Source organism: Nerophis lumbriciformis, linkage group LG12 (assembly GCF_033978685.3).
Source record: "Nerophis lumbriciformis linkage group LG12, RoL_Nlum_v2.1, whole genome shotgun sequence".
Lineage (NCBI taxonomy): Eukaryota > Metazoa > Chordata > Actinopteri > Syngnathiformes > Syngnathidae > Nerophis > Nerophis lumbriciformis.
In genome coordinates this window covers 13,319,668-13,338,802 of record NC_084559.2, presented here as the reverse complement: position 1 = coordinate 13,338,802, position 19,135 = coordinate 13,319,668, and the positions used below count along the sequence as shown (strand labels likewise).

Here is a 19,135-nt window from a genome sequence, read left to right as displayed (position 1 = left end):
ACTGTTTTTTTAATGGTTTTAACAATTCTGAAATTATGATAATGTTCCCCTTTAAAAACCTTTCTTTTTTTTAAAAAAGCCTTTTTTTTTTAGATATATGCATACTAGTTCTAGTTAATTTTTATTAATTTTTTATTATTATTTATTATTTTTTTAAATTATTTTTAATACACCATAGCACCTTGAGGTTGTTTACTGAAGTACTTTTTTACAAATAAAATCTATTATTATTATTATTATTATTATTAAGGACGTGGTTGGTGAAGTTGGAGTTGAAGAGAGAGAGAGAACCCGAAAACGCGAGAGCGAGACGGAGACACAGACGCGGAAGGTTGAAAAGCAACTGGAAGAGCGAGACGGGCGCTAGAGGCGAATGCTGGAAAGCAGAGCAAGAGAGCAAGTTTATTGCAAAATAAACAAAATCTCCAAACCGTCAAGGCTGTCATGTCCGTCATTGGTGGTCCGAAGAACCCGGAGATGCGAGTCCTCCACAGTCACAATATATATTGCATAGATATACACTATATTGCCAAAATGATTTGGCCACCCATTCAAATGATGAGAATCAGGTGTCCTAATCACTTGGCCCGGCCACAGGTGTATAAAATCAAGCACTTAGGCATGGAGACTGTTTCTACAAACATTTGTGAAAGAATGGGCCGCTCTCAGTGATTTCCATAGGATGCCAACTGTGAAACAAATCCAGTCGTGAAATGTCCTTGTCTTAAGAGAAAGCGATTGCAGCTATTTGGGATACAACACTTCTCAGACGGAAAGAGAACTTTCCAATGACCAGGTCAGCTGTGATTCTACTTACCGAAAAACTTTGTCCATTTGTCGATGGAGAGACAATGACAATGCCGGACTGGACTCACACTACTATGTTAGATCCACTATGGACTGGACTCTCACAATATTATGTTAGATCCACTATGGACTGGACTCTCACACTATTATGTTAGATCCACTATGGACTGGACTCTCACAATATTATTTTAGATCCACTATGGACTGGACTCTCACTATTATGTTAGATCCACTATGGACTGGACTCTCACTATTATGTTAGATCCACTATGGACTGGACTCTCACTATTATGTTAGATCCACTATGGACTGGACTCTCACTATTATGTTAGATCCACTATGGACTGGACTCTCACAATATTATGTTAGATCCACTATGGACTGGACTCACACTATTATGTTAGATCCACTATGGACTGGACTCTCACACTATTATGTTAGATCCACTATGGACTGGACTCTCACTATTATGTTAGATCCACTATGGACTGGACTCTCACTATTATGTGAGATCCACTATGGACTGGACTCTCACAATATTATGTTAGATCCACTATGGACTGGACTCACACTATTATGTTAGATCCACTATGGACTGGACTCTCACTATTATGTTAGATCCACTGTGGACTGGACTCTCACTATTATGTTAGATCCACTATGGACTGGACTCTCACAATATTATGTTAGATCCACTATGGACTGGACTCTCACAATATTATTTTAGATCCACTATTGACTGGACTCTCACTATTATGTTAGATCCACTATGGACTGGACTCTCACTATTATGTTAGATCCACTATGGACTGGACTCTCACTATTATGTTAGATCCACTATGGACTGGACTCTTACAATATTATGTTAGATCCACTATGGACTGGACTCTCACTATTATGTTAGATCCACTATGGACTGGACTCTCACTATTATGTTAGATCCACTATGGACTGGACTCTCACACTATTATGTTAGATCCACTATGGACTGGACTCTCACTATTATGTTAGATCCACTATGGACTGGACTCTCACTATTATGTTAGATCCACTATGGACTGGACTCTCACAATATTATGTTAGATCCACTATGGACTGGACTCACACTATTATGTTAGATCCACTATGGACTGGACTCTCACACTATTATGTTAGATCCACTATGGACTGGACTCTCACTATTATGTTAAATCCACTATTGACTGGACTCTCACACTATTATGTTGGATCCACTATGGACTGGACTCTCACAATATTATGTTAGATCCACTATGGACTGGACTCTCACTATTATGTTAGATCCACTATGGACTGGACTCTCACTATTATGTTAGATCCACTATGGACTGGACTCTCACTATTATGTTAGATCCACTATGGACTGGACTCTCACTATTATGTTAGATCCACTATGGACTGGACTCTCACTATTATGTTAGATCCACTATGGACTGGACTCTCACACTATTATGTTAGATCCACTATGGACTGGACTCTCACTATTATGTTAGATCCACTATGGACTGGACTCTCACACTATTATGTTAGATCCACTATGGACTGGACTCTCACAATATTATTTTAGATCCACTATGGACTGGACTCTCACTATTATATTAGATCCACTATGGACTGGACTCTCACAATATTATGTTAGATCCACTATGGACTGGACTCACACTATTATGTTAGATCCACTATGGACTGGACTCTCACACTATTATGTTAGATCCACTATGGACTGGACTCACACTATTATGTTAGATCCACTATGGACTGGACTCTTACTATTATGTTAGATCCACTATGGACTGGACTCTCACTATTATGTTAGATCCACTATGGACTGGACTCTCACAATATTATGTTAGATCCACTATGGACTGGACTCACACTATTATGTTAGATCCACTATGGACTGGACTCTCACACTATTATGTTAGATCCACTATGGACTGGACTCTCACTATTATGTTAGATCCACTATGGACTGGACTCTCACACTATTATGTTAGATCCACTATGGACTGGACTCTCACTATTATGTTAGATCCACTATGGACTGGACTCTCACAATATTATTTTAGATCCACTATTGACTGGACTCTCACTATTATGTTAGATCCACTATGGACTGGACTCTCACTATTATGTTAGATCCACTATGGACTGGACTATCACACTATTATGTTAGATCCACTATGGACTGGACTCTCACACTATTATGTTAGATCCACTATGGACTGGACTCTCACTATTATGTTAGATCCACTATGGACTGGACTTTCACAATATTATGCTAGACCCACTCAACGTCCATTGTTGAGTGGACATGTCTTTGAACCTACCAAGAAGAAGGCTTGTAAAACTCCACTGTGTAGGGGGGGAAGCAACATGAAGGTATTCTGTTTTCTTTCAAGTATTGTAATCAACAGAAATATATTGTTTTAACCCAAGGACTACAAAGCGGAGAGAAGGCAGGATCTGCCCAAGTTCCAGGCTTTTTTGAACTCTTTTACCAACCTCTTTTTTTGAAGTCTTTTACGAACATTTCTTTGAACCGTTTTTACGACCTTTTCTGTGAAGTGTTTACGACCTTTTCTTTCGAACTGTTCTGTAACCAAAGGCAACGCTGTTTACGACCCACGTCCCTTTGGAAGCAGCTGTTGCCATGTGGTCAGGGAAAGTCCAAATACAGGACGAGGCTAGGGATGATGTTTGATAAGAAATTATCGAGTTCGAGCCCATTATCGAGTCCTCTTATCGAACCGATTCCTTATCGATTCTCTTATCGAATCCAGATAGGTTGTATATGGAAAAAAACACAATATCTGGTTTAACAAAAGCTCACTTATATTTTATAAGAAAAAAATAAAATAAATAAATAAATAAATATTGACTGTTACCCCCCTAAAAAAATAAAATAAATAAATATTGACTGTTGTTACCCAAAGTATATTAAGTGGGATTTTTCAGAAAAACAAATATATACAGTAACACAAAAACAACCTGTCTCTGTGATCACTATAGGTGAATAGCCATGCCTTGAGGCATTTTTTTCCGGTCCATTATTTTTGCTGCTTGTGTGACATCACAGGAAATGACGTAGCTCAGTCGTTATTTCCTGCGATGTCCCACAGGGCATTTCTTGTGGGACGGGATTCGTTCCCAGGGATTCGAATAAAGAACCAACCCTTTTTCTTCACTATAGTTGTTGGAATAATTGTTTGTAAGTTATCACAAAAGAAACGTTGTATTATGAATGCTGTCTTTCGAGGCCTAACAAGAGGAAGAAGGCTCGTGAAACGCCACTGTGATTTCAACGCGGACAGATGGCAGGATCTGCTCAACTCCCAGAGGAACTCTCTTTGAAGTGTTAAACGAACTCTCTTTGAAGTAATTCACAAACTCTCTTCCAACTATTTGGTAACCGAGGTCAACGCTATTTATGACCCGCTGCCCTCTTGAAGTCACTGTGGTCAGGAGACGGGAGGGGTTATCCATTGTCCTCCAACACCTGCCCCAGCTGGATCCAGGAAGAGCCCAAGCCCGAGAAATCCTCTTCTTGGACTTCAAAGCGACCGAAAACAATGACTCTTTTACACACTTACCATTCCTGCTGTGACATATGTTGGTGCGTGAACATGGAACATCTGAATTAAAAGAGGAGACGAAAACCTTCTTCGTCAGAGCGTGCTAAGACACTGTAAGAGGTTACAGGTCGACGCCGTCTCTCCTCAATTGAGTCCAAATTGAATTATGTCTCTGTTTGATTCCTTGCCTTTTGTCTTGTTTAATAGATATCACAGTGTTTGAACGTGACAATAGTGGTCTCGATAACGGGAACCGGTTCTCAAAAAGGGATTCGAGTACATGGAATCGGTTCTTTTCTTATCGATCGGTTATTTTCTTAACAAACAACCGGGAGAACCGGTTTCGAACATCATCCCTAGAGAAGGCTCACAATTTTTCGCCAGAGCGTGCTGAGACACTGTGCAAGGGTACAATGTCCGAGCATCTCTCCTCAAACTATTGTCCTGTTTAATAGATGTCATCAGTGTTTGAACCTGACCATAAGGTTAGGTGGGATTTACCCTGGATAACCTTGGCCGGTAAACGGGTAAGCAATAAACGGGGCCTAAGTCAAAGTCTGTATATGCAACCTGTTTATGTGTATATTTTTCTTCACCGAAGGCGTTCTTTGACACGTGTGCGAGGCGAGTTCAGGAAGGCAGCGCTAGTAATTAGCTCTCACCATGCTATGAAATGTGACAACTGGAAGCGAGAAAGAGTCTGTAGCGTCGGACCGGTGCATTCAGTGTGAATGACGCTCAGGAGCAGCAGTTAAAACGTCCGACAGACCTAAAGTCAGCATTACTATCATGGTGTTAAATTCCACACGGACAAAAAAACAGAGAGCAGTCACAGAATGTGCAGCCGCTACTTGGAATTTAGAAGGAAGAGTCGTGAGATAGCTTGAAGACGCAACACAAAGCGCCTTCGTCCCGAGACGACTTTGCAACATTTAATTGTTACAAACATTGCTTTATCTCGAAAAAGGATCCGACTGAACGCATTTTCTCATCGTGCCTTCGGGGGGCATTATTCTGTTCCCTGCAGCCTTGCTGAGATATATTACAGGGGAGACGAGTAGAATCCGATTGGTGTCACACGGCATTTTACGCTCGGCGACAACAGCGGAGAGGAAGAATAGAAGTGCGGCTCATTTTTCTTAATTCAATCGCGGATTTTTTCCCAGCGAAGATGCAACGGAGTGTGTTGACGCTGATAGCACAATGGTGCGCGTTCATTATCCCGCAAATACAGATCTCCTGAGGGATGATATCAAAGAGTGTTACGCAATGCAATACTGTAGTACAGTTTGTCAGTGCTCAGACAAATCAAACAAAAGAGATGTATTCCGCATTAAACGCCACTTTTTTTCATCTGTTAAATGTGTGATTGTGAGGGAAACTGAGGATGGCAGAACACATCTCAACAACAGAAAACACTTAAACCAGGGGTGCTCACACTTTTTCTGCAGGGGAGCTACTTTTCAATTGATCAAGTCGTGGGGATCTACCTCATTCATATATATAATTTATATTTACTTATTTATGAAATATATGTTTTTGTTAACAAGTTAAAGGTGTTTAATGATAATGCAAGCATGTTTAACACATATAGTTAATATTGTTAACAAGTTAAAGGTGTTTAATGATAATACAAGTATGTTTAATACATACAGTTCATATTGTTAACAAGTTAAAGGTGTTTAAAGATAATGCAAGCATGTTTAACACATATAGTTAATATTGTTAACAAGTTAAAGGTGTTTAAAGATAATACAAGCATGCTTAACACATATAGTTAATATTGTTAACAACTTAAAGGTGTTTAAAGATAATACAAGCATGTTTAACACATATAGTTAATATTGTTGATAAATTAAAGGTGTTTAATGATAATACAAGAATGTTAAATACATATAGTTAAAATTGTTAACAAGTTAAAGGTGTTTAAAGATAATACAAGCATGTTTAACACATATAGTTAATATTGTTAACAAGTTAAAGGTGTTTAATGATAATACAAGCATGTTTAACACATAGTTAATATTGTTAATAAGTTAAAGGTGTTTAAATATAATGCAAGCATGTTTAACACACATAGTTAATATTGTTACCAAGTTAAAGGTGTTTAAAGATAATACAAGCATGTTTAACACATATAGTTAATATTGTTAACAAGTTAAAGGTGTTTAAAGATAATACAAGCATGCTTAACACATATAGTTAATAATGTTAACAAGTTAAAGGTGTTTAAAGATAATACAAGCATGCTTAACACATATAGTTAATATTGTTAACAAGTTAAAGGTGTTTAAAGATAATACAAGCATGCTTAACACATATAGTTAATATTGTTAACAACTTAAAGGTGGTTAAAGATAATGCAAGCATGTTTAACACATATAATTAATATTATTAACAACTTAAAGGTGGTTAAAGATAATACAAGCATGTTTTACACATATAATTAAGATTGTTAACAAGTTAAAGATGTTTAAAGATAATACAAGCATGTTTAACACATATAGTTAATATTGTTAATAAGTTAAAGGTGGTTAAAGATAATACAAGCATGTTTAACACATATAGATTCCTTTCTTTCATGAAGACAAGAATATAAGTTGGTGTATTACCTGATTCTGATGACTTGCATTGATTGGAATCAGACAGTGGTGCTGATAACGTCCGCATTTTCAAATGGAGGAGAAAAAAAGTCCTCCTTTCTGTCCAATACCACATGAAAGTGGTTGGTTTTTGGCATCTTATTTGTCCAGCTTCCGTACTCCTTTGTATACACTTTACAAGAAATACATTGTCGGCAAACTCCGTAGCTTGCTAGCTTGTGCACGCCAGCTTTCTGAGACTCTTATTTTGTTAGCGCAACTGTGCAACTGTGCAGTCGGTCTTTGGAGTTTTGACGACAGGTACGGCGCCAGAGTCTGTTGAAATAAAGTGTTTCTCGCCTTCCAGTCGGTAATTTTAATGAGCTGGCAGCAGCCAGCGTCATCTCAGAAGACCCTCAGGTGCCGTGAATGTCAATCAAGTGACGAAAGTGACGTCATAGTGAAGATTTATGATCGCTCATTTTTAGGACTATTTTTTTCAATGCCTGGCTGGTGATCGACTGACACATCCTCCGAGATCGACCGGTAGCTCGCGATCGACGTAATGAGCACCCCTGACTTAAGGGGACGGAGGTAATAAAGTTGGGAAAACTTGTAATACCTAACTGCTTTGACAACTGCATCAGAACCAGAACAAAGAAACATCGACAAAAAACGTTTAGGTCAAAATTCATCCATTTTATGTACAAACCCCACAACAAGTGAAGTTGTCACGTTGTGTAAATGGTAGGGGTGTAACGGTACACAAAAACTCGGTTTAGAGGTCACGGTTCGGTTCATTTTCGGTACAGTAAGAATACAACAAAATATACATTTTTTTGGTTATTTATTTACCAAATTTGTAAACAATGGCTTTATCCTTTTAACATTGGGAACACTATAATAATTCTGCCCACGTTAAAGGGGAACATTATCACAATTTCAGAAGGGTTAAAATCATTAAAAATCAGTTCCCAGTGGCTTATTTTATTTTTTGACGTTTTTTTCAAAATTTTACCCATCACGCAATATCCCTAAAAAAAGCTTCGAAGTGCCTGATTTTAACCATCGTTATATACACCCGTCCATTTTCCTGTGACGTCACATAGTGAAGCCAACACAAACAAACATGGCGGAAAGAACAGCAAGCTATAGCGACATTAGCTCGGATTCAGACTCGGATTTCAGCGGCTTAAGCGATTCAACAGATTACGAATGTATTGAAACGGATGGTTGTAGTGTGGAGGCAGGTAGCAAAAACGAAATTGAAGAAGAAACTGAAGCTATTGAGCCATATCGGTTTGAACCGTATGCAAGCGAAACCGACGAAGACGACACGACAGCCAGCGACACGGGAGAAAGCGAGGACGAATTTGGCGATCGCCTTCTAACCAACGATTGGTATGTGTTTGTTTGGCATTAAAGGGAACTAACAACTATGAACTAGGTTTACAGCATATGAAATACATTTGGCAACAACATGCACTTTTGAGAGTGCAGACAGCCCAATTTTCATCAATTAATATATTCTGTAGACATACCCTCATCCGCGCTCTTTTCCTGAAAGCTGATCTGTCCAGTTTTGGAGTTGATGTCAGCAGGCCAGGGAAGCTAGGGTCGATAGGGGGTTTAGCTCGCTCGTCTGCGGGAACAAACTCCCGCCATAGCTCGCCGTGCTACCGAGGTCCTTTGTCCCTGAATTGCTCACACACTCCGGCAGATTCAATGGGGGTCTGGCAGCAGATTTCTTTGACTTTATCGTTGGAAATGCATCTGCTTTGAGTGTCGCAGGAAATCCACACATTCTTGCCATCTCTGTCGTAGCATAGCTTTCGTCGGTAAAGTGTGCGGAAACAAACGTCCAATTTCTTGCCACTTTCGCATCTTTGGGCCACTGGTGCAACTTGAATCCGTCCCTGTTCGTGTTGTTACACCCTCCGACAACACACCGACGAGGCATGATGTCTCCAAGGTACGGAAAACAGTCGAAAAAACGGAAAATAACAGCTGATTTGACTCAGTGTTTGAGAAAATGGCGGATTGCTTCCCGATGTGACGTCACAACCGAGAGTGAATAATAGAAAGGCGTTTAATTCGCCAAAATTCACCCATGTAGAGTTCGGAAATCGGTTAAAAAAATATATGGTCTTTTTTCTGCAACATCAAGGTATATATTGACGCTTACATAGGTCTGGTGATAATGTTCCCCTTTAATCAACATTAAACTGCCTCAAGTTGTTGCTCAGATCAAACAAAATGACAAAACTTTTCTTCTACATATAAAAAGTGCGACATTAAACAGTTTCAAGTCAACTCATCATGCTTAATTTATTACAGCATTTGGGAAGCCTGTAGTTGATTTTTATTATGTAAATGTTACATTTTTATCAACATGTGATAGCAGGGACCCTGCCATTCAAAACTAGGCTGCTGCATTACTAATGATTAATGTAACTATAGCTGACAAAATAGTACAATAGCAATAGGAGAGACTATTCATCCCTGAACACCATGGAGTTCATGTAGGCTTAATGATGCACTTACATTATTATATCAACTATCAGAGACAGAAACTCTTCATTTAACATAATGTCCTTTTTTGCTGCTTCAACACAGCTCAATCAACACAGAAAAAGGTAAAGTGAAATAACAGACAGACAGGGTTTTGCTGTCCGTAACACACACACACACACACCGCAAAATGAGCTAACGTTACGCTAAAAGCAAATTAGCCTTCACCTCAAACCAGGACTGCAAGGACTATATTTCTAGAAGGTCAACGGGCTCATAGTGATGTTACTAGTAGTTGACTGGGAGGTGTTTATTATCATTTGGGGAGAGTCCGCTGCCTGATGATTACCTGCTAAACGCTAAGCACTGACTACATGCGCTCTGAATACGCACTGCTGATTGGCTGTTACCGCTCTGTTTGTAACCAATCAGATGGTTGTGTGGGTGGGACAATGCTGGGTGCTGTGTAGAGGACTGACTACTTAATATGTTCGTGTGGAAACTCATTCGGTACACCTCCGAACCGAACCGAAACCCCCATACCGAAACGGTTCAATACAAATACACATACCGTTACACCTCTACTAAATGGTAAATAAAAACAGATTACAATGATTTGAAAATCCTTTTCAACTTATATTCAATTGAATAGACTGCAAAGACAAGATACTTAACGCTCGAACTGGAAAACTTTGTTATTTTTGGCAAATATTAGCTCATTTGGAATTAGATACAGGCAACATGTTTCAAAACAGCTGGCACAAGTGGGTAAAAAAGACTGAGAAAGTTGAGGAATGCTCATCAAACACTTATTTGGAACATCCCACAGGGGACCAGGCTAATTGGGAACAGGTGGATGCCATGATTGGGTATAAAAGCAGCTTCCATGAAATGCTCAGTCATTCACAAACAAGGACGGGCCACTTTGTGAACAAAAATCGAACAGTTTAAGAACAACATTTCGCAACCAGCAATTGCAAGGAATTTAGGGATTTCACCATCCAAGGTCTGTAATATCATCAAAAGGTTCAGAGAATCTGGAGAAATCACTGCACGTAACATTGAATGCCCGTGACCTTGGATCCCTCAGGCGACACTGCATCAAAAAGCGACATCAGTGGGTAAAGGATATCACCACATGGGCTCAGGAACACTTCAGAAAACAACTGTAAGTAACTACAGTTGGTCACTACATCTGTAAGTGCAAGTTAAAACTCTCCTATGCAAGGCGAAAACCTTTTATCAACAACACCCAGAAACGCCGCCGGCTTCGCGGGGCCCCGAGCTCATCTAAGATGGACTGATGCAAAGTGGAAAAGTGTTCTGTGGTCTGACGAGTCCACATTTGGAGGTCATCCTCCTTTTTTCTTTGATTGGACTATTTCTGTATGGTACAACTTTGACTCTACGGTGGCTTATTTAAGGCACAAATAGAGTCACCACAAAATATTGAAACCATACAAAAACTGAAACTGTATAAAAAAGAGACATATTTTTGGTGATTTTTTATTTTTTTTATATTATAAAAAAAAAATTGTATACCGAATCATACTGTATGCATGATTCGGTATACAAACATTTTTTATAATATACAAATTTAAACCGATTTACCACTGTATATGTTTTTATTTCAAACAATCAACATGTTATTATATCATGAATCAATTTGTTATGAAATACATTTACCGTCATTTCCAGACTATAGGCCGCTACTGACAACAGACAACAGGTGAGGGGGAAAAGTGCTTGAAGGCATGTGTAAAGTAGTTATGAAAAAAACAACAGGAAGTGCCACCAAAATAAGAGCGCAGGACAGGAACAAGCACTAAACACAGACGAACACCAACAAAAGCCAACATAAAGGCACGGGCTGGTGTAAGTAGCTGTGACAGCAACTTTTTTTACCTACGCTTTGCACCCTGCGGCTTACAAAGTGGTGCGGCTAATTAATGGATTTTTCTTCGCTAACGGACATAATGTTTTGTGTTCGACAAATAGTTTTCATTAAAACACAAGCAGAGACACTGAAATTCCAATGCGCCCTCATCTTTGTGTCAAGACGAGGGCACCGCGGGCCACGCCCAGAGCTGGGAGCTAGCTTCTGCAGATAAGAGGGTTCATGACGACGACTTCTGTTTTGTCTGATTAGCCGTTTTACTGCCGTGTTACAGACACAGTTTGGAAACAATTAAGGTATGTAAATAAAAATTTACAAAATCTTTCTGTGTAAATAACGCATTTCACAACGTATATACTTGCGGCTTATAGTCCAGTGTGGCTAATACATGGAAATATATTTTATTCTTCTAAAATTGAGTGGGTGTGACTTACATACCAAATAGTCCCGAAAATACGGTTGTTATTTTTCTCACAATTCCCATAAAATATGCATGCCGATCCTAAATTGGCCCCCGGTTTACCCAAATACCCAAACTGTGTTTTGTTTTTTTAGCATATTGTGCTTGATAGTAGGGCGCCTACCTTTAGATGGCTCAGTACGCTTGGGAAGATCCAATGTGTCATAGTTTTTGTCATTCTCACCATTTTTTCTACCTGAATAGGGGAGAGAGAGGAAGACACGACGTCATACACTCATAAAAGGAGCTCACGATCTAAAATGTAGTCAGAGAATAATATCATTTCAAAAATGAGAGACTAGTACGTGTAGTATACGTATATATATATATATATATATATATATATATATATATATATATATATATATATATATATATGGTAACACTTTAGTATGGGGAACACATATTCACCATTAATTAGTTTCTTATTAACATGCAAATTAGTAACAAATTGGCTCTTAATTAGTCATTACTAAGTACTTATTAATGCCTTATTCTGCATGGCCTTATTATACAACCAGTAAGCCATTAACTAAGAGTCTTCCCTCAATATCCTCAGAATTTTTGCTTATTAGTAACCCTAACCCTAACCCCAACCCCAACCCTAACCCTAACCCTAACCCTAACACTAACCCCAACCCCAACCCTAACCCTAACCCTAACCCTAACCCTAACCTTAACCCTAACCCGTATATGTTCCCTTAGTGTCCAAATAACTCTAAATTAAGTCTTTGTTACTTAAAATATGTTATGGTAACACTTTAGTATGTAGAACATATTCACCATTAAATAGTTGCTTATTAACATGCAAATTAGTAATATATTGGTTCTTAATTAGTCATTATTAAGTACACCTTATTATACAACCAGTAAGCCATTAACTAAGAGTCTTCCCTCAATAACCTCAGAATTTTTGCTTATTAGTAACCCTAATCCAAACCCCAACCCTAACCCTAACCCTAACCCTAAACTCTAACCCTAACCCCAACCCCAACCCCAACCCCAACCCTAACCCTAACCCTAGACCATAACCCTAACCCTAAACCCTAACCCTAACCCTAACCCTAACCCTAACCCGTATATGTTCCCCTAGTGTCCAAATAACTCTAAATTAAGTCTTTGTTACTTAAAATATGTTATGGTAACACTTTAGTATGGGGAACATATTCACCATTAATTAGTTTCTTATTAACATGCAAATTAGTAACAAATTGGCTCTTAATTAGTCATTAATAAGTACTTATTAGTGCTTTATTCTGCATGGCCTTATTATACAACCAGTAAGCCATTAACTAAGAGTCTTCCCTCAATATCCTCAGAATTTTTGCTTATTAGTAACCCTAACCCTAACCCCAACCCCAACCCTAACCCTAACCCTAACCCTAACACTAACCCCAACCCCAACCCTAACCCTAACCCTAACCCTAACCCTAACCTTAACCCTAACCCGTATATGTTCCCCTAGTGTCCAAATAACTCTAAATTAAGTCTTTGTTACTTAAAATATGTTATGGTAACACTTTAGTATGTAGAACATATTCACCATTAAATAGTTGCTTATTAACATGCAAATTAGTAATATATTGGTTCTTAATTAGTCATTATTAAGTACACCTTATTATACAACCAGTAAGCCATTAACTAAGAGTCTTCCCTCAATAACCTCAGAATTTTTGCTTATTAGTAACCCTAACCCAAACCCCAACCCTAACCCTAACCCTAACCCTAAACTCTAACCCTAACCCCAACCCCAACCCCAACCCCAACCCTAACCCTAACCCTAGACCATAACCCTAACCCTAAACCCTAACCCTAACCCTAACCCTAACCCTAACCCGTATATGTTCCCCTAGTGTCCAAATAACTCTAAATTAAGTCTTTGTTACTTAAAATATGTTATGGTAACACTTTAGTATGGGGAACATATTCACCATTAATTAGTTTCTTATTAACATGCAAATTAGTAACAAATTGGCTCTTAATTAGTCATTAATAAGTACTTATTAGTGCTTTATTCTGCATGGCCTTATTATACAACCAGTAAGCCATTAACTAAGAGTCTTCCCTCAATATCCTCAGAATTTTTGCTTATTAGTAACCCTAACCCTAACCCCAACCCCAACCCTAACCCTAACCCTAACCCTAACACTAACCCCAACCCCAACCCTAACCCTAACCTTAACCCTAACCTTAACCCTAACCCGTATATGTTCCCCTAGTGTCCAAATAACTCTAAATTAAGTCTTTGTTACTTAAAATATGTTATGGTAACACTTTAGTATGTAGAACATATTCACCATTAATTAGTTGCTTATTAACATGCAAATTAGTAACATATTGGTTCTTAATTAGTCATTATTAAGTACACCTTATTATACAACCAGTAAGCCATTAACTAAGAGTCTTCCCTCAATAACCTCAGAATTTTTGCTTATTAGTAACCCTAACCCAAACCCCAACCCTAACCCTAACCCTAAACCTAACCCTAAACTCTAACCCTAACCCTAACCCCAACCCCAACCCTAACCCTAACCCTAACCCTAACCCTAATCCTAACCCTAGACCATAACCCTAACCCTAAACCCTAACCCTAACCCTAACCCTAACCCTAACCCTAACCCTAACCCGTATATGTTCCCCTAGTGTCCAAATAACTCTAAATTAAATCTTTGTTACTTAAAATATGTTATGGTAACACTTTAGTATGGGGAACATATTCACCATTTACTAGTTTCTTATTAACATGCAAATTAGTAACATATTGGTTCTTAATTAGTCATTATTAAGTACTTATTAGTGCTTTATTCTGCATGGCCTTATTATACAACCAGTAAGCCATTAACTAAGAGTCTTCCCTCAATAACCTCAGAATTATTGCTTATTAGTAACCCTAACCCTAACCCTAACCCTAACCCTAACCCTAACCCTAACCCTAACCCATATATGTTCCTCTCATGTCCAATTAACTCTAAATTAAGTCTTTGTTACTTAAAATATGTTATGGTAACACTTTAGTATGGGGAACATATTCACTATTAATTAGTTGCTTATTAACATGCAAATTAGTAACATATTGGCTCTTAATTAGTTATTATTAAGTACACCTTATTATACAACCAGTAAGCCATTAACTAAGAGTCTTCCCTCAATATCCTCAGAATTTTTGCTTATTAGTAACCCTAACCCTAACCCCAACCCCAACCCTAACCCTAACCCTAACCCTAACCCTAACACTAACCCCAACCCCAACCCTAACCCTAACCCTAACACTAACCCCAACCCCAACCCTAACCCTAACCCTAACCTTAACCCTAACCCGTATATGTTCCCATAGTGTCCAAATAACTCTAAATTAAGTCTTTGTTACTTAGAATATGTTATGGTAACACTTTAGTATGTAGAACATATTCACCATTAATTAGTTGCTTATTAACATGCAAATTAGTAACATATTGGTTCTTAATTAGTCATTACTAAGTACACCTTATTATACAACCAGTAAGGCATTAACTAAGAGTCTTCCCTCAATAACCTCAGAATTTTTGCTTATTAGTAACCCTAACCTTAACTCTAACCCCAACCCTAACCCTAGACTCTAACCCTAACCCTAACCCTAACCCTCACCCTAACCCGTATATGTTCCCCTAGTGTCCAAATAACTCTAAATTAAGTCTTTGTTACTTAAAATATGTTATGGTAACACTTTAGTATGGGGAACATATTCACCATTTATTAGTTTCTTATTAACATGCAAATTATTAACAAATTGGCTTTTAATTAGTCATTATTAAGTACTTATTAATGCCTTATTCTACATGGCCTTATTATACAACCAGTAAGCCATTAACTAAGAGTCTTCCCTCAATAACCTCAGAATTATTGCTTATTAGTAACCCTAACCCAAACCCCAACCCCAACCCTAACCGTAACCCTAACCCTAACCCTAACCCGTATATGTTCCTCTAGTGTCCAAATAACTCTAAATTAAGTCTTTGTTACTTAAAATATGTTATGGTAACACTTTAGTATGGGGAACATATTCACCATTAATTAGTTGCTTATTAACATGCAAATTAGTAACATATTGGCTCTTAATTAGTAATTATTAAGTACACCTTATTATACAACCAGTAAGCCATTAACTAAGAGTCTTCCCTCAATAACCTCAGAATTATTGCTTATTAGTAACCCTAACCCCAACCCTAACGCTAACCCTAACCCCAACCCTAACCCTAACCCTAACCCTAACCCTAACCCCAACCCCAACCCCAACCCTAACCCCAAACCTAATCCTAAACCCTAACCCTAACCCTAACCCTTAACCCTAACCCTAACCCGTACATGTTCCCCTAGTGTCCAAATAACTCTAAATTAAGTCTTTGTTACTTAAAATATGTTATGGTAACACTTTAGTATGGGGAACATATTCACCATTAATTAGTTGCTTATAACATGCAAATTAGTAACATATTGGCTCTTAATTAGTCATTATTAAGTACACCTTATTATACAACCAGTAAGCCATTAACTAAGAGTCTTCCCTCAATAACCTCAGATTTTTTGCTTATTAGTAACCCTAACCCTAACCCCAACCCTAACCCTAACCCTAACCCCAACCATAACCCTAACCCTAACCCTAACCCTAAACCCTAACCCTAACCCCAACCCCAACCCCAACCCTAACCCCAAACCTAATCCTAAACCCTAACCCTAACCCTAACCCTTAACCCTAACCCTAACCCGTACATGTTCCCCTAGTGTCCAAATAACTCTAAATTAAGTCTTTGTTACTTAAAATATGTTATGGTAACACTTTAGTATGGGGAACATATTCACCATTAATTAGTTGCTTATTAACATGCAAATTAGTAACATATTGGCTCTTAATTAGTCATTATTAAGTACACCTTATTATACAACCAGTAAGCCATTAACTAAGAGTCTTCCCTCAATAACCTCAGAATGTTTGCTTATTAGTAACCCTAACCCTAACCCTAACCCTAACCCTAACCCTTACCCTAACCCTAGACCCAAACCCTAACCCTAACCCTAACCCTAACCCTAACCCGTGTATGTTCCCCTAGTGTCCAAATAACTCTAAATTAAGTCTTTGTTACTTAAAATATGTTATGGTAACACTTTAGTATGGGGAACATATTCACCATTAATTAGTTGCTTATTAACATGCAAATTAGTAACATATTGGCTCTTAATTAGTCATTATTAAGTACACCTTATTATACAACCAGTAAGCCATTAACTAAGAGTCTTCCCTCAATAACCTCAGAATTTTTGGTCATTAGTAACTCTAGCCCTAACCCTAACCCTAACCCTAGACCCTAACCCTAACCCCAACCCTAACCCGTATATGTTACCCTAGTGTCCAAATAACTCTAAATTAAGTCTTTGTTACTTAAAATATGTTATGGTAACACTTTAGTATGGGGAACATATTCACCATTAATTAGTTGCTTATTAACATGCAAATTAGTAACAAATTGGCTTTTAATTAGTCATTATTAAGTACTTATTAATGCTTTATTCTGCATGGCCTTATTATACAACCAGTAAGCCATCAACTAAGAGTCTTCCCTCAATAACCTCAGAATTATTGTTTAATAGTAACCCTAACCCTAACCCTAACCCTAAACCCAACCCTAACCCTAACCCTAACCCTAACCCTAACCCTAACCCTTAACCCTAACCGTAACCCGTATATGTTCCCTTAGTGTCCAAATAACTCTAAATTAAGTCTTTGTTACTTAGAATATGTTATGGTAACACTTTAGTATGGGGAACATATTCACTATTAATTAGTTGCTTATTAACATGCAAATTAGTAACATATTGGCTCTTAATTAGTCATTATTAAGTACTTATTAATGCCTTATTCGGCATGGCCTTATTATACAACCAGTAAGCCATTAACTAAGAGTCTTCCCTCAATAACCTCAGAATTATTGTTTAATAGTAACCCTAACCCTAACCCTAACCCTAACCCTAACCCCAACCCTAACCCTAACCCTAACCCTAACCCTAACCCTAACCCGTATATGTTCCCTTAGTGTCCAAATAACTCTAAATTAAGTCTTTGTTACTTAGAATATGTTATGGTAACACTTTAGTATGGGGAACATATTCACCATTAATTAGTTGCTTATTAACATGCAAATTAGTAACATATTGGCTCTTAATTAGTCATTATTTAGTACTTATTAATGCCTTATTCTGCATGGCCTTATTATACAACCAGTAAGCCATTAACTAAGAGTCTTCCCTCAATAACCTCAGAATTATTGCTTATTTGTAACCCTAACCCCAACCCTAACCCTAACCCTAACCCCAACACCAACCATAACCTTAAACCCTAACCCTAACCCTAACCCTAACCTTAACCCGTATATGTTACCCTAGTGTCCAAATAACTCTAAATTAAGGCTTAGTAACTTAAAATATGTTATGGTAACACTTTAGTATGGGGAACATATTCACCATTAATTAGTTTCTTATTAACATGCAAATTAGTAACATATTGGCTCTTAATTAGTCATTATTAAGTACACCTTATTATACAACCAGTGAGCCATTAACTAAGAGTCTTCCCTCAATAACCTCAGAATTTTCGCTTATTAGTAACCCTATCCCTAACCCCAACCCTAACCCTAACCCTAACCCTAAACCCCAACCCTAACCCTAACCCCAACCCTAACCCTAACCCCAACCCCAACCCCAACCCCAACCCTAACCCCAACCCTAACCCTAGCCCTAACCCTAACCCTAACCCTAACCCTAACCCTAACCCTAAACCTTAACCCTAACCGTAACCCGTACATGTTCCCCTAGTGTCCAAATAACTCTAAATTAAGTCTTTGTTACTTAAAATATGTTATGGTAACACTTTAGTATGGGGAACATATTCACCATTAATTAGTTGCTTATTAACATGCAAATTAGTAACATATTGGCTCTTAATTAGTCATTATTAAGTACTTATTAATGCCTTATTCTGCATGGCCTTATTATACAACCAGTAAGCCATCAACTAAGGGTCTTCCCTCAATAACCTCAGAATTATTGCTTATTAGTAACCCTAAGCCCAACCCCAACCCTAACCCTAACCCCAACCCCAACCCTAACCCTAACGCTAACCCTAACCCTAACCTTAACCCTAACCCGTATATGTTCCCCTAGTGTCCAAATAACTCTAAATTAAGTCTTTGTTACTTAGAATATGTTATGGAAACACTTTAGTATGGGGAACATATTCACCATTAATTAGTTGCTT

At 38.0% G+C, this 19,135-nt stretch overlaps 1 protein-coding gene across 6 annotated transcripts in view; it reads right to left on the bottom strand.

Annotated features, from left to right (window-relative positions):
• Window positions 1-19,135, bottom strand: part of LOC140679258 (splicing regulator ARVCF-like) — a 349,408-nt gene that overhangs the window by 75,569 nt on the left and 254,704 nt on the right. For 5 of the 6 annotated variants that reach the window (XM_072914307.1, XM_072914305.1, XM_072914310.1 and 2 more), the window contains one exon: window positions 11,975-12,046. The exons of the other annotated variant lie outside the window; for it this stretch is intronic. In XM_072914307.1, coding sequence (XP_072770408.1) covers window positions 11,975-12,046 — 72 coding nt within the window. The remainder of the gene's footprint in view (window positions 1-11,974; window positions 12,047-19,135) is intronic. 6 annotated transcript variants of the gene reach the window in all.